This window comes from Amblyomma maculatum, chromosome 10 (assembly GCF_055883805.1).
Source record: "Amblyomma maculatum isolate TAMU_Amacu chromosome 10, ASM5588380v1, whole genome shotgun sequence".
Classification (NCBI taxonomy): Eukaryota; Metazoa; Arthropoda; class Arachnida; order Ixodida; family Ixodidae; genus Amblyomma; species Amblyomma maculatum.
Window position 1 is genome coordinate 157,870,758 of NC_139353.1, and position 22,730 is coordinate 157,893,487.

General features: G+C 44.4%; 1 protein-coding gene across 1 annotated transcript in view; it reads left to right on the forward strand.

Annotated features, from left to right (window-relative positions):
• Window positions 1–22,730, forward strand: part of LOC146177763 (cytochrome P450 2J4-like) — a 204,485-nt gene that overhangs the window by 161,039 nt on the left and 20,716 nt on the right. Inside the window, exons 2-3 of the mRNA XM_084581632.1 lie at window positions 22,454–22,483; window positions 22,551–22,713. Coding sequence (XP_084437758.1) covers window positions 22,454–22,483; window positions 22,551–22,713 — 193 coding nt within the window. The remainder of the gene's footprint in view (window positions 1–22,453; window positions 22,484–22,550; window positions 22,714–22,730) is intronic.

Here is a 22,730-nt window from a genome sequence, read left to right on the forward strand (position 1 = left end):
ACCCATTCGAACAAGTCGGCATGGATTTGTTGGGTCCTTTTCCAATTTCTGATTCCGGCAACAGGTGGATAATTGTCGCTACAGATTACCTTACGCGTTACGCTGAAACGAAGGCCCTCCAGCGTGGTACGGCAATCGAGGCAGCGAAATTTTTCATCGAACGCATAGTCCTCAGGCACGGCGCCCCGAGAGTTATAATAACGGACCGAGGCACTGCTTTCACTGCCAAGCTACTGGAATCTGTCATGCAGCTAAGCGGCACTACCCATCGCAGGTCAACAGCATACCATCCACAAACTAATAGCTTGACAGAACGTCTGAACAAAACTCTCGCCGACATGATGTCCATGTACGTGGATGTTGAACATCGGTCTTGGGATGACGTCCTCCCGTACGTCACGTTCGCGTACAACACGGCGCAGCAGGAAACAACGCAAATGACGCCTTTCTCCTTATTGTATGGCCGTGAAGTTTCGACAATGCTCGAAGCCATGTTGCCCCACGACGGCCGTGACCTCGAAGTTGGCGCCGAGGAGTTCACTCAACGAGCAGAACAAGCGCGACAGCTGGCGAGGGCACGCATCCGGAACCAGCAAGGTCGAGACGCCCAGCGGTACGATCACCGCCACCGTGTAGTGACTTTCGAACCGGGCGACAGGGTGTGCCTCTGGACTCCGATTCGACGTCGGGGACTATCCGAAAAACTTCTGAAACAGTATTTTGGCCCATACAAAGTGCTCCGTCAGCTGAGCGACGTGACTTACGAAGCGCTTCCGGACGGCTTTTCTTGTACTCGTCGTCAGCAGAAATCCGAGGTTGCTCATGTCGTGCGCATGAAACCGTACTTTTCGCGAGAAAATTAGCGCACCGCCTACCGCATGTTTCTTGCTTTATTTTTTTTTCTTTCTGCTTTTGAATTCATCAAACTCGCATTTATTTTTTTAGAGAGGGGGGTAATGTAGCGTGTGCAACAGCAGCCGCTAGGCGGCAGCTCATCGAGAGTCTCGTGCGCGGACTGGAAGAAGTGGTCTCGTGGCGTTTTTGAGAAGAAGCTGAAGTCGGCTGCTGTCTCTCAGTGCTCTCTGGACCTACTCTTCTGTGCCTTCTAGGTCAACCCCCCTATTAAAACCAACCTTCTGGTTACGGGCCTAAACGGCTACGTGACAATATGAGGTCGCTTTTACAGAAGTGCTGGTCAAAAAGCTGTAACATAAATATAAAAAAATCTGCTTAAGCTTGGAGCAGTGATTGCCGTGAGTATATCAACGCAGTGAGCAGCTAACTCGGGTTTAAACCAGTCATTTACTACTGCAACTACGATCACGTGACCACAAGCGAAATAAAATTGTTTCCACAAGCAAATAATTTAGGCTGCAAATAATTTTGTTCCGCGCTCATAACTGGGTAAATGCTACTCGATTTTAGTAGCTGTGCTGTCCAAATTGTGTGCTCGATATGGGCACGCCTACGCTTTAATACACTGTGCTAACGCAAATAGTGGTGAATAGTCGCACGAGTATTAGGAAGCAAACAAGAACGCTTTCTGACCACAGTGCACTTCATCGGTAATAAGTTTTTCCGCCGCACAGCCTTTGTCCACGCTGCATTTTGAGTCGAGTCCGAGTGAAATTAGTACACTTGTTCTGTGGATCCATTGGCATAGTTAGAGCGACAGTTTAGCACACAACAACACCCAGGCATTGCAGATACCTTGCTCGGAAATGACTATGCAGCACGGATTAGGAACACAGCAAACACAGACTGAAAACACGCACACTCAGGCCGAGTCGTTCGAGATCGCCTTGTTTGCGTACGCTTGCGCTCGGTGCCACCGATATATCCCCAGATCTCTGTGTCGTGACGTAGGACTTGTGGAAAGGGGGACTTGCACTGGCGTTCTCTTAGTCTAGGTGGTGTTGGTTATACTAGCGTTAGGTCCGCCAGCATCACATCGCTGCTGCACCAGCTCGTCGATGGTGAGTGCGAATTCTCTTGTAAAGCGACTAGAGGTGCGATGCGTGGAAGACGCTTAGTAATCCCTACAGACTCTCCATTCACAGCTTTAAGACGATCTTTTTGTGCTTTTATAATACGTTGAAGCAGGGCTTGATAAACAATACGTGGTACAGCACCGCCCTTAACAAATGGAGTGCAACAGATGAGCAGGCGCCGCCCATTTTACGAGCAAATCTTATGAAACGCAGAGTGTAAATATCTTGTTTTTCCCAGAGAAAGCGAAGCAGTCGTTAACCGCGATTGTTGAATTGTCAAGCCCCCAATTTTTACACTCGGAATTTTACCTGACTCACAGGGGTGAATAGATTCACTACACGTTGGTGGTATCTCCAGTGGCTGGCGGCCGGCGTGTATGTTGTTTTGTTCAGAGAAAAGTGAACACCAATTGATGAAGCCTAATTAGAGGTAATATGCAAGGCTGATCGATGGCCACCCTGTTAGGGCTTGACTGTATCATACAACGTAACTTCAGGGATGTCTTGTAAGCACCATGCCGGCAGGATGAAAGCAATAATAAATAACGCCGGTGACAATTCTGAACCTTGGGGCACGCCACGTAGTGAAATAAAGGATCAGACTCCTTCCCCATTGCGTCATATTACAAATCATCATCATCATCATCATCAGCCTGATTATACCCACTGCAGGGCGAAGGCCTCTCCCATATTTCTCCACTTAACCCGGTTCTGTGCCAGCTGCATCCACTTGACCACTGCGAACTTCTTAATCTCATCCGCCCACCTAACTTTCTGCCGCCCCCTGCTACGCTTTCCTTCCCGTGGAATCCAGTTTGTTACCCTAAGCGACCATCGGTTATCCTCTCTTCGCACTACATGTCCTGCCCATGTCCATTTATTCTTCTTAATTTCTACTAGAATGTCGGTAACTTGAGTTATTTCTCTGACCCACTCTGCACGCTTTCTATCTCTTAATGTTACCCCTACCATTTTTCGTTCCATAGCCCTCTGGGTTGTCCTCAACTTAAGTAAAACACTTTTGGTTAGCCTCCACGTTCCAGCCCCATAGGTGAGTACAGGCAAGGTGCAACTGTTGTATACTTTCCTCTTGAGCGATACCGGTAAGCTGCTAGTCACAAATTGCGAGTGCTTGCCAAATGCGCTCCATCCCAATCTTATTCTTCTTGTTATTTCATTTTCATGGTCCGGATCTGCGGTTACTACCTGTCCTAAGTAGACATATTCGTCCACTACTTCCAGTATTTCGCTACCTAATGCAAACTGCTGTTCCTTCCCGAGGCTGTTGAACATTACCTTTGTCTTCTGCATATTGATTTTCAAGCCTACCTTTCTACTTTTCCTGTCTAGGTCATAAATCATTATTTGCAGTTCATCCCCCGAGTTGCTTAGCAAGGCAATGTCATCAGCAAATCGCAGATTACTGAGGTATTCTCCATCTACCCTTATCCCTAACTGCTCCCATTCCAAGTCTCTGAATACTTCCTCTAAACAAGCCGTGAATAGTACTGGAGAGATTGTGTCTCCTTGCCTAACACCTTTATTTATGGGAATTTTGTTACTTTCTTTATGTAGAACTATGGTTGCTGTGCAGCCACTATATATATCTTCCAGCACTTTCACGTACGGCTCGTCTACCCCCTGATTTCGCAATGCCTGCATCACCGCCGAGGTTTCAACTGAGTCAAATGCTTTTTCATAATCAATGAATGCTATGTATAAGGGCTGGTTATATTCCGAGCATTTTTCTATCACCTGATTGATGGTATGGATATGATCGATAGTAGAGTACCGTTTCCGAAACCCTGCTTGATCCTTTGCTTGATTGCAGTCTAAGGTTGATTGTAGTTGACCTGATTCTATTAGCGATTACCTTAGTAAATACCTTATACGTAACAGACAGTAAGCTGATTAGTCTGTAATTTTTAAGGTCCTTAAAGTCCCCTTTCTTGTGAATGAGGATAATGTTTGAATTCTTCCATGGTTCCGGTACCGTCGATGACACCAGGCACTGCGTATACATATTAGAAATGCTCTTCCTTAAAACAATAATTCGACAAAACTGAGCTCTGTTGGAGGAAGATGAAGCTTATAAGTCTACTTCAGGATTGCCGTATGAGTGATGTTGCCTTTTCAATTTCCATTGCTAAAGTGGCACGTACATTGCGGTTGCTAATAGATGACGGAACAGCTGACGTCAAGACGGCCAACTGGTCATCTGTGTATCAATTTGCAAGGGGGAATAGAAACCGTGCTGCTCAATCCACAAAAACAGTCGTGTTGCAAGCATTTGCTCTGCCTGCTTGCACAGCGTTGGTGTTAACGAAATAGGTCGTTAGTTAACAAGGTATGTTGGATGCTTCCCTTGTTTCTGGAATCACGGCAGTGGATTTCCAGCTCTCGGGAAAGGAATCTTCAGCAATATTTTATGGTGTGTGTACTAATTGAGGTAGTGTAAGGGGATACACAGGTTCTCGTAAACTTCATACTAAATATTTTCCAGGCAGGAAACCCTTTCTTTTCACATCGTCTGCTACAGCCAGCAACTCAGACATTGAGAATCGACTGGCAGTTCAGTCGGCGCCGGCAGCAGAAATAAATTTAACCCACCGAGAAAAGGAAATACAACATCGTGTTTGGAAGAGATTTTTGTGCAGCTGCTTTGGCGAAATCTTCCGGCGACAGGTTAAACGTAAAGCATGCGTATGCGGTTGCGTCGACAAAACGGCGGCTGTGTTCCTTTGCATGTAATGTTCGCCAGACTGAGGAATTCGAGTATTTAACTGAAAATGGTTCACACCACGCTTTCCACTGGTGCCGTGACTGGTCGCGCGCATATGTGCGATCCTTTACAGTAAGATATTTCAGTCATGTGCAGTTGCGGACAGGAGTAAACCAAGCGCCAAGCCTAAGAAAAATTGCCCACGTTTACGTCACTTTCGAATGCAAAATTTGAGCTGTTTCACCGTTTCGATAAATTGAGGCAAGGATTTCGAGCAAGACACGTATGTACAATTACCGACTACTTTTTTTTTTAATTCTTCACACGCAATCCTGCAAGAAAGACTCCACTAACAGTTCTTGGCCGTCATGCACAAAAGCAATTGAGTTATCGGGAGGTTGCGGGAGGCAGCGCTTGGGTCCATAGGAACCTTGCGCGACGAACAGATAGCAGCGACTGACTTATGCTGACGCCGCTAGCCAGTGAAGCGAGTTAGAGCGGGATGCACGCACTGTGATCCGCTGATAGCGAACCGCGGCGTTTCGGCTCGGTTCGCCGGCTCGAATTGGGGGGCTGAAAGGGGGGCGGAACTGGTTACGAGGCCGACGAAGCCGCGAAAGCCAGGAACGGGCGCCAAAGAGCTGCGCTGTAAAACTCAGGGCCGCCTAGACGGATTAGTCGAAAGCAGAAACTCGTCACCCGCATCTCCACGCTCCCTGCCGTTGCGACCCTCCCTTGCTCCGCACGCCCTGTTACTGTCCCAGCGTCACTCTCGCGAAAATGATGATCATGATCGGATGGTTGCGTTCTTCAATGCAAGCGGGCATATTAGATGCCCGGACCGCTGACTTGATACAGCATTGTCCGCGGGGGTGGCGCAACAGTTCACCCCTTTCGGTGAGGAAGCGGTAGATGCATTTGCGCTGAAGGTGGCCCGCGTGTTTCGGACTTTTGTTGGCGCCGGGACTGAATTGTATCTCGCTTTCAACCTGCTCGAAATACTCGACGTACCACCGCAAATGGGGCTCGTTCAATACAGTTGCCGGTAATGCTCGGTCATTAGTACGGTAATTGGGAGAAAAGTACCTGTCTACAGGTTATTTTCTCTGAAGGTGTCCGCTTACCCATAACACTGATAGGGAGTCAATCCACAACTACTAACTGGAATATTAGCAATTAGGTATGGCCGAAACAGTGACGTGATGACTCCCAAATTGAAGTGACCGCTCCGAAATTTTGGCAAACTGGAGCCACAAAATTCGACTTGGTCCGAACTTCACCAAATTAGGTGTCACTCCTGATTTGACAATTACCAAATAAGTGTTGCCCTCGAAGTTTACCCGCATATATGGCCCAATGATCCCCAAGATTTTTACTTCATAAAAAGTTGACGAAATTTGGATGCAACATAATGTGACTTCATGTGAAATTCCTTGAAAAGAGAGATGGATGATCTCGTGAAATAGTCGTGAAAAGCTTCAATCTGTTCGAACTGAACTTTTGAATCAGAATGGTATATTGCCTGGAAACATTGCGCACCTGATCACGCACTTAGCACCCTTTGTGCTGCCGAGGCATATAACGATGTAATAAGGAGAATCCCCGGCAACTACGCGCGCCGAGACTGCCTTGTTTCTGGAAGGGCACCGGTAGAATCCTTTAACGTATCACATTGGAAAGACGTTGCTGGCCACAGTTCGTAAATTTGCCATACCGTTCGAAAAGCAGCAAGTCCTTGGCTGGCGTGTCGAGTTATCAGAAGCTGGATTGATTAGCTTGCGCTTTCTTTCAGTTTTTATTGATTTATTTACAATACCTTACAGGCATCCAGGGAGGAATAGAAGCTTTACAAAAGTTAGCGCCATCAAGTGAAAGAAACAGAAACGGTGCGCGGCGGCCATGTTTTGTTCAGTCCGCCCGCGCGTTCCATCGAGTACGCTGTCAACGTCCGCCTTCGTAGAACCCGTGCATGCACCGAAAGGTGCATTGGAATGCTCATAAGCGATTGTTTCATTTTTTAACATCACAGCAGTCGCTGTTAGCTCCAAGCTCTATTCGGAATGATGCCAGCATGTTGTTGCGTGCCCTTCTGCAGCCAGCGCACCGTCGTAGACGCGCACGGAATCAAGGTATACGCGTGTATGCGACCGTTCGTTTGCAGTCCTAATCGGCTTTACATGGGTCACTTGCATAATGTAAAGCATTACTGCACGTCCCTCTGACTGGGAGCTAGCTCACAGAATGTGCTATCACCTTAAACAGCAAGGTTGTTTTGCGCGCTATGGAGCCTTGTGAACTTGAAGGATAAGCTTATGCTGCGATGGAGGACACGGGAGAAGGAGCAATGCATGTATAACGAACGCTATTGTGCAAATACGTTCTTTGAAACATTTTGTACGTAGGTTGCATTTATCATTGTGTATTGGATTTAAGACAAGGGCATGATTACCGAAACTACTTTTCATAGTCGTACGAAATGGTAGTGCTTGGTGCAGAGAGCAATACGGTTGTCTAGTGCGCCCGAGGTGCGTGTTTCATGGTGCAAAAGCAAGCGGCTGCCAAACCCGCGGCGTCTAGAAAAGCAGGAAAAGATGACATCCCACTAGTGTGTTGTAACATGCTCACGTGCAGCCAGTTTCGACCGGTCCACGTCCAGAGCGCGCAGCTCAGGTTTTATACCTGCCAGCGCGGCCGATAAAATAACGAAGCGTGCGCTTCACTTTTGTGTTTTTCGAGTCACCCGATGGTTCGCTAATTCACAGATACCTGAAATTCACTGGAATTTTTAAATATGTCGACTTCTTGATTATTCCCTCTGTCAGAAATTAAACATTGAAGCCGTAATCTCAGATGAAAGCGCTGACATTGGAAGCTTCGAGGAACTCCGAGGAGGAGGAACTCGGCTGAAACGAAAAGAAATTTGAAAAGTCAACTCACATTACTGTGAAGTGTTTGTGCTTTGCGCAACTGGCTGTGTTCATAAACTCAGATTTATATTATAACATATCGTTATAGAAAAATTAGGGTGTCACTTAAGATCCGCCGTTAAAGGTATAACACGATAGTGTCTCTCATACACACACACGCACGATGTTTTCTTTCTTCGCGTGTTATATTTTAGCTCTTTTATTTATTTATCTGTTTTATTTACCAAATACTACAGGCCCTTACTGGGCCCTAGCAGGGGGGGCGAAAAGAATACAAGGCAGTTAAATATGAATTCATCAAAAATAACATCCTACACACAAGTGTAGTATGTTATATGTTGTTATGTATGTTATATTTCTATGTTATGTATGTTATATTATATTTCTATCATTTCTATCATTTCTCTATTTATCTTTATTTTATTTGACGTTTTATATTTTTATGCACCAATACGCATGCGTCAGCAACAATCGCCTTTCCATTCTGAGTAATTTGATACTTTTGAACACATTTTTCAATTATTTCAATTAATCAATTACACATTCTAAATTTTCTTTCTTAGCATCACCAAGCACTAGTTTTTCATTATGACATCTTTAAACCCTTATTGTCCAATTTTTCCTTTTTTTCGTTTCTTTATTTCATCAATTGATCAATTAATTACAAAGTTTTTCAACTCGCCATCGCCTATCACACACCAATCAGTCTTCAATCACTGGAAGCACAAATTACCATGACACTTTTCTTTTACGCAGCCCACGATTATTTCCCAAACTCGCGCCAACTACTTTGTCGATGGCATGGGAAGGAAAGTGCTAATCGCCACTCCAACTTACGTCAAATTATGTACGATTCTTTTATCATAAAATGAAATGCATTCTCGCTCATTTCACCGACCAAGTATATTCCAGTGGGATGAGCGACGGTGATTGCGCAAACCAAGCAAACAAACTCGCGATGATCTCTCATAGGCGTTTAAGTAAACAGCAAAGGCGCACAGACAAACAAAAATCCACATTACAGAACTCTGGGTACTGTACCTGGATAGGGATGACGCTGCGGATTGCCGAGGGGCCCATGCACGACTTGTAGATCAATTTGTAACTGCGCTCGGCAGCGCGGCCGTTGGGCACCGCCACGTCTCTGCCGTCAAAATACGCTTCTAGGCGTCGCTAACAGAAGCCGCCAGGGACCGAAGAAAGGTCCAAGCACAGCACACTAGGTTAAAACGTGCAAAGCGCGAACAGAACGTTGAGCGCTGACGGACGGACACGAAGCGAACGGATGGTGCAAACAAAATATGGCGGCCAGCGCGGGATCAGCGTGCCGCTCACGGTTGCCAGACGTAGTTTTGTTAACCATCTATTGTGTAAGGGGGTTCAGAACAGATATACATACATATAACAGTGCCTAAAAAATATAAAAATCGGTAAAACGATCAGTGGAAAATCCAAAAATATATTAGGTAATCTTTGCAAACATAACACCCAAGCAAAAGAAACAACACTACACGAAATAAAACATTTAAAATAATGAAACATACATAAAAAGTATCTCGGCAGAAATACATCTGCATATCTTACAGATATGGACATAGTAACAGACAGCAACCGAATATGCCACGACAGGGCAGCATTATCGCATATAAGGTGAATGATGCGAGCTGCCAGTCACAGAAATCGCAATATAGCGGGCCCTGTGTCGGCGATATCATCGGCACTTGCCATACGCACAGATAATACTGCTTTCTGTGTCACAAAGCCAATTTTAAGAGGCGGTCGGTGGTGTGTGAATGGTCGGGTCGCTTCTTGCAGACGTTGCAGTATTCCACGACCACATAACAATAACAACATACACATCAAGCACAAAACCCATGTCACGCATTTTTTCCCACTTCACATCCACACATCTTCTATCGTCTACCTGGCCGACTCAACATATTTGCCTTGGGGTAATCTGTTTCTTTTCTACGCAACACCACAGAAGGACCGCTGACTCAGTTCTCTACATTAATTATGCTAAAGGCTTTAAACATTTCTCGGCTCTTTGGAGTCTTGAACGTGCGCTAGGCACGAGTCCAATTCAAAAACGCCTTGCATGCAGGCTTGTGTAAGGAACGGCGAACATGGTCAGCTAAGTGATCTGCGCCTGTTAACGAATGAGCTGTCCTGCAGTGTTCGAGCATACGTTCGTTAATGCAGCGTCCCAACTGTCCAACATTCCATCTGCCACAGGCGCGAGGAATGCTGTACACCACTCCAATCTCATATTTAACTATTGCTTTTGTATTCTTAAGTTTGCCCATTGGCCTCTTTTTTTTTGTTCTTTGTTTTTACATGCGTCCCAAACACATGCGCATGCGTCCCAGCTTTTGAGTGGCTGAAAACACAACACACACGCCGCACTTGTCGCCAACCTTCTTGAGGTGGTGTTACACCTGGAAGGTAGAAAAATAATAGACGGGTACATAAGAAACAGCGTTGTGAGACTTTTTAAGAGTACTCGCAATTGTTCACCCTACAAACGCTGTGGTAGTATTAGTTGTGGGCATCTTAAATAATATCAGAACAGCCACTATTCAAGAACAGAGCATAAAATTCCGCTGGGTCAACAGTCGCATCATAGTACCAGGCAACTAAATTGCAGACGTGTGCGCTGCTGATGCTTATGCCAACTGAGTCAACAGCATAAATAGGTCGCAAGACCTATATGTCCACCATTTGCATGTCTTTGAAAGTGAGCGACTGCATGATGCTAGTACGTTGTAAACAATGAAAGAAAAACGGCAATCGTCATAGAATAGTATATTAAGTAACAAACTGCAGGTATAACAAACATCAAATTGACAAGGAACATTACAAAGATTTAATTTTATGCAGTGTCCGCCTTGGACACACAACTGGCATATAGGGTTTGCTGGGAAAAGAAGGTGAATTATTTTTTGGATGGCACAGAGAGGTGAACCTAGATTAAACCTCATGCACTAGATTTGAGACCGACAGAAAAAAAATATTTTACTTCGAGTTTGCTACTAACACATTCATTTTCATCTAGCATTGATTTTAAGCGAAAAGGGCTTGTTTGCTTATCGGATGTTTCTGTATTCCTAAAGGAAGCAGATGGCTTAAGAGACTTTGTAATCCACTCCACTAATCGCAACGCATCTTAGCCTTACTCTTGGCGCATTCTAGCCCTATACGATATCTCGGTGATGAACTTCACAACAAATCTCCTTCATGGCTCCCCCTGTAATATATTAGCGCTGTGCATTATCAAGGGCTTTATAATTTGCTTAGCATGTGGCACCAATAAAAAAGTTTCCGCTAGATATTCTGTGGCTTTTTGTGTAATGTCCTCAATACATTCAAGCACAGATACTAATGAAACCTACACTTCCTGATGCATCCTTACGTCTGATAGTCACACATAGCTATTTTTAAAAACCGCTGGAAAATGGTTGAAGGCGAACCTGAGTTCCCGAGTCAAGCATAAATTTAAACTAGTTGACGAAGGCAAGTCCGCTTGTTGAAATGTTGATACGGCTTGCAAACTGATGCTCCCCTTCAACCCTTGTTGAGTGCCTCTATCATAGCGTGTAATCATCTTCTTTCTCTCGCTCTACCCTGGATACAATTTTAATCAGCTAGCACTGAAACCCTTTTTGTAAGATTTCGGCGATGTGTGTTGATTATAAACACCTCTCATTTTTATGTCCTCTAGTGGGTTTCACTACCGCGTTGACGAGAATCAACAAGCTTCGCTGACCTTTGAACTGGACTCCTTTGTCATCACCGCGTCCGATCATACCACGTGCTTAACTACACGTATGTCTCGCTGTTCTTTGCATGCCGTCGCGTTCATCAACCCCACATGAATGGCAGCGAACGTTTAGAGTTCGCTTAGAGTGCGGTTGATGAAACCGACGGCTTAGAGTCTGCTGCCATTCAGACCTTCTGAACTTGCTTTAAGCTATCTTTGTATGTAGCTTGCCTGACCATGAAAACAGAGACATACCATGGAAAAACAGAAAAAAAATTGCAAATACCGTTACAGAACGTATGAGTACTTACACCGCCAAAAGAACGGTTGATAATGTCTGTGCAGTTCACGTGTCGGGTTTTGTAACGAACAGTAAGGTTTTCGCGGAACGTCGCCCTATAGGAAACATTGATAGCAGACACACATCACAGGGCAGCCTCATTTTAGCCGACGAAAAACGTTTTGAAACTGCTACGAGGCGTTTATTAACATCAAAATTCTGTATATATACGCTGACTTTCCCAGTTGTCTTAGGTAAAAGTGACTAAGCCTTTAGAATGACTGTGCATGCTAGTCTTAATTAAACTCAATATAAGGCGGCTTAGATTCACGTGGCCGTAACAGCGCTATTCGTTGTTAAAGTTATTTAGCAAAGCTATTTAGGTAACTCTTTAAAACATTGACAATAAAAATTAATTCCGAAGTTGAAGGCCTTCTGTCATAACAGGCGATTAAACGTTTATACCAAGCTACTGTTTACGTAAATTAGACTTTCAACGTGTGTAACTGAATATCAGAAGACTAGAAGCGCTTCCAATGATAACGGACCCACTTCAGCGTTCCAAGACATGTCTGAGAAAACAGAACGCGTTCTCTCTGAACTGCGTTTACAGACTAGGCCACTTTTTAAATGCATCGCGCGATCGTCAATTGCTTGGCGCTGCTACGCCAGGAGGCAAATGAGAGAGAGAAAAAACGCGAGAGAAAGGGCCCGAAAACAATTCCTTCTGCTGCACTGAGCGTCGCCTGTTAGGCTGTTCTGATCAGTGCGAGACTATCTTTGGTATGAATCGGCAATTATATATCAGTGCCCGAGAAGCTGCTACCACGTTTTTTTTTTTTTTTTCTTATCAGTTGCATACAGTGTGGGTTTTCGCTCGAGGTCCATAACCCCAACAAATGTGAAGCGATAAAAGCTGCTCTCCCTGCGGTATCAGTGCACTCAAACCTGATAAAACGAGGTATAGAGAAATACTGAATCAGCAAGAATGTGCTAAGTCTTGTGTACATATGCTGTGTGGAGCCCTGGCGCTACATATTATGTGGCTTTATGACGCTGTCTACCCTGAAACCCTAGTTTGCGGTGTGGCTGAATGTATACTTGGAAAGAAAAGCAAAGCGTAGGACACGAGAAGGATGAACGCAGAAAAGTAGCAGTAATCTCATATGTACATCAGTAATCCCATCAGTAATCCGATCTGTAATGTACATATGTACATACATAATTTGAAAACCAAAAAATTGGGAATCGAATGGGCGTTCAAGTTGTTTTCCTTGCGTCGTTGAATATGTCAGTGTTATGCAGGAAAACAAACCGATTCGCAACTAAGGAGAACCCTTGCGGTGTTAATCATCAAAACCACTTCGTCATTTGTCAAGAGGGTGTAGTTTTTTGCGTGCTTTTATTGGTGTGACAGCGAATATATCGGACATACAGGCAGATGTGTTAACACAAGGTTCAGATAACACAATAACAATGTAAATGAAGGAACCAGGGTCAACTTAGCCTGCACTGCCGTAACTGCGGACGTCAGCATCGAAAAGAGCTATGCGTACCAGCATTTAATCAATGCACAATTGAAAGCAATCATAAGGATCAGAGTTTCAGAGAAATAATCGAGGCGGTGAAAAGTGTGAGCATGTCATCGATCGTTCTGACTCAGAAGGAACTTGGATTTTTAGATGCTCGGAATTAGGCTCTAGGTGCTATGCTGTGGCATTCCCCTTTGCTCTCTCCCTATTTCCTGATTTCCATCTTGCTGATGGTATGCTTGCTGAAATAAATAGTTGAAAGTCAACGCTCTTTTCTCTTGTGTTCTATTTCTTCCCTTCTTTCTGCCTGCGCTGTTACTGAAGTCATGTTTAACAAACTAGATCAACAAGCATCAATCTGTATACTAACTTTAGTCTGGACGAGCGTGGTCGAGTTCGTAGGCTTAGTTTCGGCCGAATACGCCATGTTGCATGACAAAACAAGTAGCTACTAAGAAGTCGAGAAAGAAGGAAGAAGTAAGGAAAAATGGAAACTCCAAGAGACAAAGACACAGATAACACAAACCAGGAGCCAACAGTTGGGAGGGAGAGAGAGAAGGGTCAGGTGCCTATCGCCGCGGATTCCAACATGATTTGGCTTGGTTTGTGGGTTTTAATGCCCCAAAGCGACTCAGGCTGTGAGAGACGCATTAGTGGAGGACTCAGGAAATTTCGACCACCTGGGGTTCCTTAACGTGCTCTGACATCGCACAGCAGACGGGCGCCTTGCCTTCCAACATGAGCAGGTGCAGTTGAGATATCATGGAATGGGTAAAGTGTGATAGGCGAGTGTTAGTTGGAACCTTCCCAGGGATGACAATGAACGCAGTGCTGAAAGAGACCAAAAAAAGGGCTGTCAAAAAATTCCGCAGAGCGCAATATGGTGATAGCAGCCGCGGGGCTGAACGATATTCTAAAGGGTGACGCTGCGGGACTGGTGGAAAGTTGAGCTCATGGAGTTGACGATATCATGGCGATAGCACAGCAACCACAGATTGTTGTGTGCACAGTACCGGAGGGGGTAGGAATGAACGGCAAGCTTGAAAAGGATGTGGTGACAGTTAATCACCACATAAGGAAGTTAAGCTTAGAGAAGCGTATCGAAGTGGTTGAGGTAAACAGGGAGGTGCATAGAGCAGGTTTTGGCAGGTCTTTTCAGCGATATGGCAACCATTTTAACAGAAGGGCGGGAGCAGAGATCGGCTGGCGCCTGGCAGGCAGGACTGTAGCTTTTTTAAGGTGTCCGCGAGAGCTCCGTGCACAGGGGCAGTTGGAAGTGAAGCAGAAGGAAGCGAAATAACGGAGGCGAAGCCCAGCAAAATGGCAAAGAGGAGCTCCAGAAAGAAAACTACAAAAAAGAGATTTAACACTACGATCAGCTACATAAACATGCAAGGGGGTAGAAATGGAGCGAAAAGGCTAGAGATAGAACAGCAGTTGAAGGACGATGAAATAGGTGTGTACGGGTTATGCGAGACTCATCTCAGAGATCTAGAAGATCTGCCGTCTATAGAAGGCTACGTCTGGGAAGGGTGCAACAGAACGAGAGCGGAAAAAAAGGATGGAGGGTTAGGTATGTTGATATACCAGGGAACAAATTGGCAAAGAATAAAATCATCTTGCAAAGGAAATATCTCGGTATCAGGAACATTTGCTGGCATAAGGACATGACTAGGGGTAGTTTATTTAGGAACAGGACATCAATGCAGGCGAGAAAACAGGGATCTTGTTGAATGTCTCAGTGACGATATAAGCCAGTTTGGAAACGGGGCCAATATAATTCTACTGGGGGACATGAACGACCGCATCGACGATCTGGATGGATACACGGATTGTAACGGGAAGCTAATGCTAGATTTCTGTGAGCGACACGATCTAGTTGCAGTAAATAGAGAAACAAAATGTTAGGGACAAATAACGTTGAATTCCGGAATAGGCAGACGACAATTTACTGCTGTTTAATCTCGCAGGCAATATATAGCAAGCTCGCAAAAATGGAAAAAGACGAAGAAGGGGAGTGTAGTCTGGGAAGTGATCATAAACGTATTAGTCTGCAGATGGGGCCCTTGATGAAAAGAAAAATTGAACTTAGACAAAACGTAAACGGAAAATTAAATGACGATCAAATAGCGCAGATAACAGCAGACATAGAGGAAGCAATAAAGAAAAGCCCCATGGAAGACTGGGAATATGAACAGGTAGTACTACTGATAAGGAGGAAAATTCAGGAGGTTAAAGTAGCAAACCGCTGGAATGGAAAGAGGAAGCCACGGAGCTGGTGGAATAAGGAAATCAGGGAAGCTATAGAAAAACGGTGGGTAGCTTTAAGGGAACACCGAAAGGCAAAGAAAGCACAGGTATCTCAGGAGGAAATAGACCAAAAATGAGAATCGTATCGACAAAGGTACTTGATTTACAGGCGCTCGTCCAAAGTAAATAAAGAAGTGCACTGACCGCTGGATGGCAGAAATACACGATGCCTCTAGAGGTGGAGCAAGAAAATTCTGGAACCATACAAGCTCCCTAGGGAAGAAGAATCAAAGAAAGCAGGATCGGATTCAAGATAACGAGGGAAATTGTTTAAAGGGAGGCAACGCTATGAGCTAAATTACTTCAGTTATAGTCGAGGCATTTTAGAGTAAGATAGTGTAATCTCCACAAATCAGGAAGCAACACAAAGAGCCGAATACAAAGTAGCTTAGAACTGACCAATCTCAACTACAAGGCGGAAAAAATATTCTTAAAAGCACATCTACAGGAATAGATAAAATTTCGATCAAGCTGGTTAATGAACTTCGTCCAAGAAGTAAGAAAACGTTAAAATATTTGGAAACAGTAATAACGAATAAGCAAATTCCGGACAGCTGGTGACAGAGTAAATTGAATTTGATTTATAAAGACAAAGGAGATAGGATGCACATGAAACCCAAGATGCCGGTTATTATTACATCATATACAGGTTGGCCATGCAGGAGATGAAATTAAAGATGCAATCATGACTAGAATATACGAAGATACTTGGAGACTACAGAACGGCTATAGAAATGGTAAGCGTTTAGATGATAGCCTGTTCGTGCTTACCCAATGCATCGAAATATCTAATTTGGAATATAGACCTTTGCATTTGGCCTTCCTGGATAAACGGGGCGTAAGACAATGTAAATAGAGAACTCATGTGGAACACTTTAAAAGATGAATGTATCGGTCATGAGATAAAAGATTTCCTACATGAAATATACCGGGATTATAAAGTAGAAATTACATGGGAAGGGATAGGAAGTATACGGAAGTTGTCAAGGTATGCAAACGATTAAGACAAGGTTGTCCTATATCACCGCTGCTGTTCATGCTTTATATAATAAATATGGAACGGAAGACATAAGAAAGTAGCCTGGGTTTTAACCTGTCATACAGATTAGGCGGGAAGGTGATAGAGCAGTGCCTCCCCGGTTTATTGTATGCAGACGATATTGGGCTGTTAGCAGACAGCCAGGAATACTTGCGAACTCTAGTTAAGTATTGCGGAGACGATGGGGACGCTTTAGGCTTCAGGTTTAGCGCAGCTAAATCGGGTCTGATGATTTTCAACGGCTCAACTGATCAGGGTCTTAAAATACAAGGCTATGAAATATCCAAAGTGGCAGAATATAAATATTCTGTGGTATGGATAAACGAAGGATTGGCATACATTGAAAATTATGATCAATCACTTAGGGCAAAAAGGGCGAAGAAATGCCGGGATAATAATGCATGGGGCATTGTGTGGATACAACAGTTATCAGGTGTTTAGAAGTATTTGGAAAGAAATTGGGGTGTCCTGGCTTACTTTTGGAAATGCAGTTTTGTGCCTAAAAGCAGAGGTACAGTCGGCATTTAAAATAAATCAGTGAGCCGTCGGACGATTAGCACTAGGTGCCCACGGGAAAACCACAAATAAGGCGGTACAGGGAGATATGGGTTGAGCATCTTCTGAAGAGCGGGAAGCTCAGAGTAAAATACTATAGGAAGAACGCCTGAGGAAATTGGACAGTAACAGGTGGGCAGCTAAAGTATTTAAATGCGTATACCTAAAACGCATTTACTCAAAAGAAGGAAAAGAACTAGGAAACTAACTAGTAATTATGCTAGTCACAAGTACGAAGAAATAAAGAGCGTTAATAAAGAGGTGAAAAACACATAAGGTACAGATTGGATAAATTCTATAGAAAAGAAACAGAGTGTAGAACTATATCAAAAGTGGAAAAGGCAGATCAGGTAGGAAGCTTTCTTTGATAACTCAAGAGGCAGTGCCTTACTTTTTGAAACTAGATCAGGGTGCTTTAAAACGCGCAGCTAGAAAAAGAAATTTAACCATGAAGATGACACATGTGCAGTATGTGGTAAATCCACAGAAATAATTAACCATCTTATACTCGAGTGGGATGGTATCCACCCGGAAGTCGATGCAGGCGCAGTCACTCTTCCTGGGGCCCTGGGGTTTAGAGATACCAGTGGCCGGGTGAATGAACCTGCGGTGGAAGATAGGAAAAAATTATTTGAAGATTGGTGCCTTAAATGTTGAAAAGCGACATAATGTTACTAATGTAGAAACAAAAAATTATTAAATAGAATGATGATATAGTTAACTGATCTAAAACAATAATTAAGATATAGGGAAGAAAACGAGCATGATGGCAACTGCTACCACTCCATTTTAAAGGGGACGCTCCTATATTCCATCCACCCCATCTATCCAAGGCGTAGAGGAAACCACTGTCGCTAAAGACAGACGCAGAGATCGTCGCTCTTTCAGACAGGCTGCTGAGACCATTGAACAAAGAGAATCCAGACTAGCTCGTTGCCGAAAAGCTCACTAAGCGCGGAATCTAGCAGAGATCCATAAACCGCAGCAGCAAATGCAGCGCCGGGGCATGGCTAAAGTTCTTGACTTAGTTCAAGGATAGTTGACCCTTTAAATGTTTTTGTAGCGGGTGATTATACTTAAGCCTAGCGGTATGCGCAGGAAGCTGTTCACCGACGTGATTTTCTAAAGACCTGCGAATAAACTACGTCAACGGTTTCATTGGTGAAAATGTTTCAATCAGAATTGGTTTTCGGGACAGCCCACATCTTCAAACCCGCCTTGGTGGTACAGTTGTTAGAGCGCTTGACTACTTTTCTATGGACGCGGCAGCTCCTTTTAATGGAGGCGAAAAGCTAGGCGCCCTTACGCTGTCGTATGTCAGTCGCATGTTAAATTACACCAGGTGGTAAAAATTTCCAAACCCCTTCACTACGGCGTCTCTGATAACCTGAGTCAAGTTGGTACGCAAACCCCACAAACCAAACCTACCCTACATCTTCAGAATTCACACTTTATTTCCGAGACGAATAGTGTGAAAGATGCGTAATTAGTACCTACTCAAAAATGAATTTCGAGTACAAAAATACTCTAATTAAGGCGTCGCTACCATTTCCAGTCCTCAGATAGTTTCAATAGATTAGAAAACTCTAACTCTTTGACTGCATTGTTATATTAACAAGTAAATCCGGTGTATGGCTAATTATGTGACGTCGGTTTCTGGGATACAAAGTTTTCATTACCGTGGAGGGTGTGCGTTCTCATGAATAGCAGTATGAATAAAGCTCTGAAATGTATGTGTTTCTTCTGATTATGTTTTCGGTTTTCTTTTTTAGGTCACTGAACTATACGGCTGCATTCTTGTGTCTTACTCTCTTCGTACACGTCAGTGCAAAGTTGCATTTATCTCTACTGTCAAAAGCTGTTTTATGGGCTAGCTTGAAAATATGGAAGGGAAGCTTTGCTCTGTTTGTTTATGCTGAAAGCTGCCAGCACGGGGCTACGTTGTTAAGAGCCTTACTGGAGCCAGTTTAGCGGATCAGGTGAGTGTTATCGCTTTACGACTGTATATGCTACCAGGTTTATCTCGAATGCTCGTAGCCACTCGTATCGGCTTTTATTCGTTCTAGATTGTTTCAGTTGCTTTATGGTGCGTTACATAGAATGTTCCTTGCCAGTTATATGTTGAGTGCGGCCAGGAAGCGTAGTCATTTTCTTCATCGATGAACACACAGCACGTCTGTTTCTATCACCACTGCAGAACTGTGCAGTTGTTTGCGAAATAATATAAACCCAATGAAAACTTTTTAGAAGCCCCTTCATGCATTCCTAAATACAGGACTGTCCACCTCACAATGAAAATACTCTGAATTTTGAAACATTTGGTTTAAAAAAGTTTAATAGAAACGTCTGGGGATATAAGGGATGTCGCTAATATAAGCTTGCTTAAGAGTTCTCGTTTCTAGGGTAGCCGTAAGAGATTGCTTGACAAGGATAATGCTGTAATCCTTAGCGCGGCCAAACAAAATGCCACGGTCGTCATTTACAGACGCGACTGTCGGAGCAAGAATTGGACTTGTTGGATCCATATTGATATAGAAAATCGAAACAGCAAAGAGCTTTCGAAAAATATTGTTACAGACTAGATGGATAAAGAAGTAATGCCGCTCAAGGCTCCTTTTGAGAAAGTCGGAGGTGACCTATTGGGTCCTTTCCCAAAGTCGCAAAAAGGCAATAGTTGGATTGCTGTATGTGTGGATCATCTTACTGCTACTGTGAGACGGCCGCTTCTCCTGCCATTACAGCTCACCAAGGGTCTCGTTTTATGCTGCATTCAGTCATCTTGCCGCATGGTCCCCCGAGAGTTCTGATAAGTGACAGAGGCCGTCAGTTTACTGCTGATGTATTAGAAGAACTCCGTTTAAACTCAACCGATTTCAGGAATTCGGCCCCTTATCACCCTCAGACAAATGATTTAACAAAACGCATCAACAGAACTAACCAATATGCTTCCAATGAACGTTGCTTCGGGCCGTAAAAACTGGGACTGTGTTCTTCCCCTCATTACATACGCATTCAACACTGCCATACCTGAGACCACAGGATACAGTCCGTTCTTCTTCCTGTACGCTCGCTCTCCGCGACAAACCCTCGATACTATCCTCTCATTTTCCACTGACGACGACCCGTGTTTAACGGAAACTCTCTGCCTGGCTGAAGAAGCGCGGCGGATAGCCCAATTGCGGAATTTGTCATCGTAGGACAGATCAAAAGCTCGCCATGACGACCACCATTGCCAGATCACCTACCTCCCCGGTGACCTAGTCGTGTTTTGGAAACCTATGAGGGAGCGCGGCTTACACCAGAAAACGCTGGCATGCTACGCCGTCCCATATGTAATTTTAGAGCGACTCGGCTAACTAAACTACCGGATTACACGCCTTATGGCCAGTAGACGACGTCGGCGAACACTGACATTACGCATGTCGCCCGCCTAAAGAATTGTCATTCTCGTGACAACACCTGACTCGCCCGGAGGGCTTTGTTTGCGAAATGGGGGTAAATGTTACAGACTAGATGGATGAAGAAGAGGAGCCGAGAGTGTAGGACAAAGAAAACGTGTGTGGTAGCGGAGGTGCTGTCTAGTTCGGGTGTACTGTTCTTTTGGTTGCCGTAGAGTTGCCCTGCGTCGTGACATCAAGAGCGCTACAATATAGACCGACGCCTTCCGGCGTCAAAACTATAGTGGCTCGTCTGCAAAAGCGGCTTTCGTCCACTTTGTACAGATTTCCTAAGGTGCGAAAGCACAGGAGCCCCGCGGAGCCCCGTAGAAGGTTCACTTGAGTATAAGCTTTGCGACTGATGACATCGTGGTATCAATGATATTAAAATAAGATGTTTAGCAGGACTACCACAACGAAATCGGCCCAGTTTGCCCTGAAGATAGCATTTTGCATCCATTGTAGTGTAAAGGACTTTGAATGAACGCACTAACGAGTCTACGAACTGAACATTCCTAAAAGGCAGGCTTTCCTGCAATAAGGGAACAGCTAAGCGGGAGGAGGAAAACTACCTCGGTCCTTAACGTTTTATTCGATTAAGCACGTCGATATGGCACCTCTCGGGCCATACATCCATGGTCCTACACAAAAATCACTGCGAGTCAAGAAGAAAGTCGTAGAAGAGGCAGTAAAGTTGTGCCGAGGTGGTAAAGACGATATTACTTGATCCTTATATGAGGCTGTTTACATAACTCTTCAGGAAACAGGGTGAAAAAATACCACACTGCAAAGAAAAATTAGGTTTGTGTAACATTTCAGGCTGTGCGTATAACACAGTGCACTCGTGGAAGGCTAACACAATTGGCAAGTAGAAGGAAAGGCAGGGCTTATCCTTAACTGTATATTCAGGTGATGGTTAAGGCGCTGAATAAAAACGATGCCTGGTACAACTGATATGGCATCTGAACTGACGTCACAGCACCAAGCGTAATAATCCTTAGCATAGAAAACTGCCTCTCCTTTGTTCCTGTTCCACGATGCATACAATCAGCATTCACATCCATGTGTTCGCTGTGACTTAGGCTTCCGTAATGGTCTTTGAAAGACTGTTTCTCTTCTGATCAGCGATGAAAACTTGATGCACTTCGGTCTGGCCGGCGGCCCACTACAAGGTTCGATGCTGTACACTCGGAGACATTGTTCCACTGAAGAACACGCACACCCACGAGAAGCGCTGCCTATCGTTTTCTATGCTCTGCCATCAGAGTGCGGCTGTGGCGCAAATTACCCAGCAATAATTTCGCAACGCATTCGTCAATCATACAATTTTGTGGGTTCGTGGACCTGATCTTGAGGCATGGAAGGGTAATATTCCTAATATACCGCCCCTTTGCCAATCTGCTGGCTGAAGTCTTGGTGTCTGAAGTCTTGTCAATATTGAAGATGTTATCAGGTACTTGTTCAGTTTAATACTGGAGAGCATTTTCCCTCTAATAGTGTGACAAAAATAAAAACATTTCTCGCCGCTTGATTGAAACGCTTTTAAACGCGAAGAGGCAATAGGATTTGAAGAAAATTGATCCTGAGTGGCGGACACTTCGTGGTGAGATAATAAGATTTGATTTCCTTTGTCTTATGCGACTAACACTGGCTGTGAGCGACGCCGTATTAGATGACTGCATACAACTTCGACTGCCTGAAGTTTTATAACGTCCACTGAAATCGCATAGTACACAGAAGGTCTTTTGCATGATCGGAGTTAACACATGTTCCTGGCTGATTAGTTGAGCTCAGTAACGACTGAGTTTCCGAGGTTATTTCGTGTTCTTCAACGTAATAGAAAGTGAGCGATCAACAAGGAGTATTCATTATGCAACCCTATGTTTTATTTCCGTTTCAGCCCACCTGAGAAAGAAGCGCTCCAAGAATGGTATGGATGCTGTACGCTACAACTGGTGCCTACGCAGCAGCCCTCCTTTTATGCGCTGTGCTTTTAGTATTGCTGCGCTTCATGAGCCGCAAACAGCAGACACAGGATGGACATCGGTTTCCTCCAGGGCCCACTGGTGTACCCTTCCTAGGATGCTTGGATATCCTTATTAAAGGACTAGATTCCCGTCGGGCATACGATTGGTCCTGCTCTTATGGCCCTGTTATCAGGTACGACGTGTAGCTAT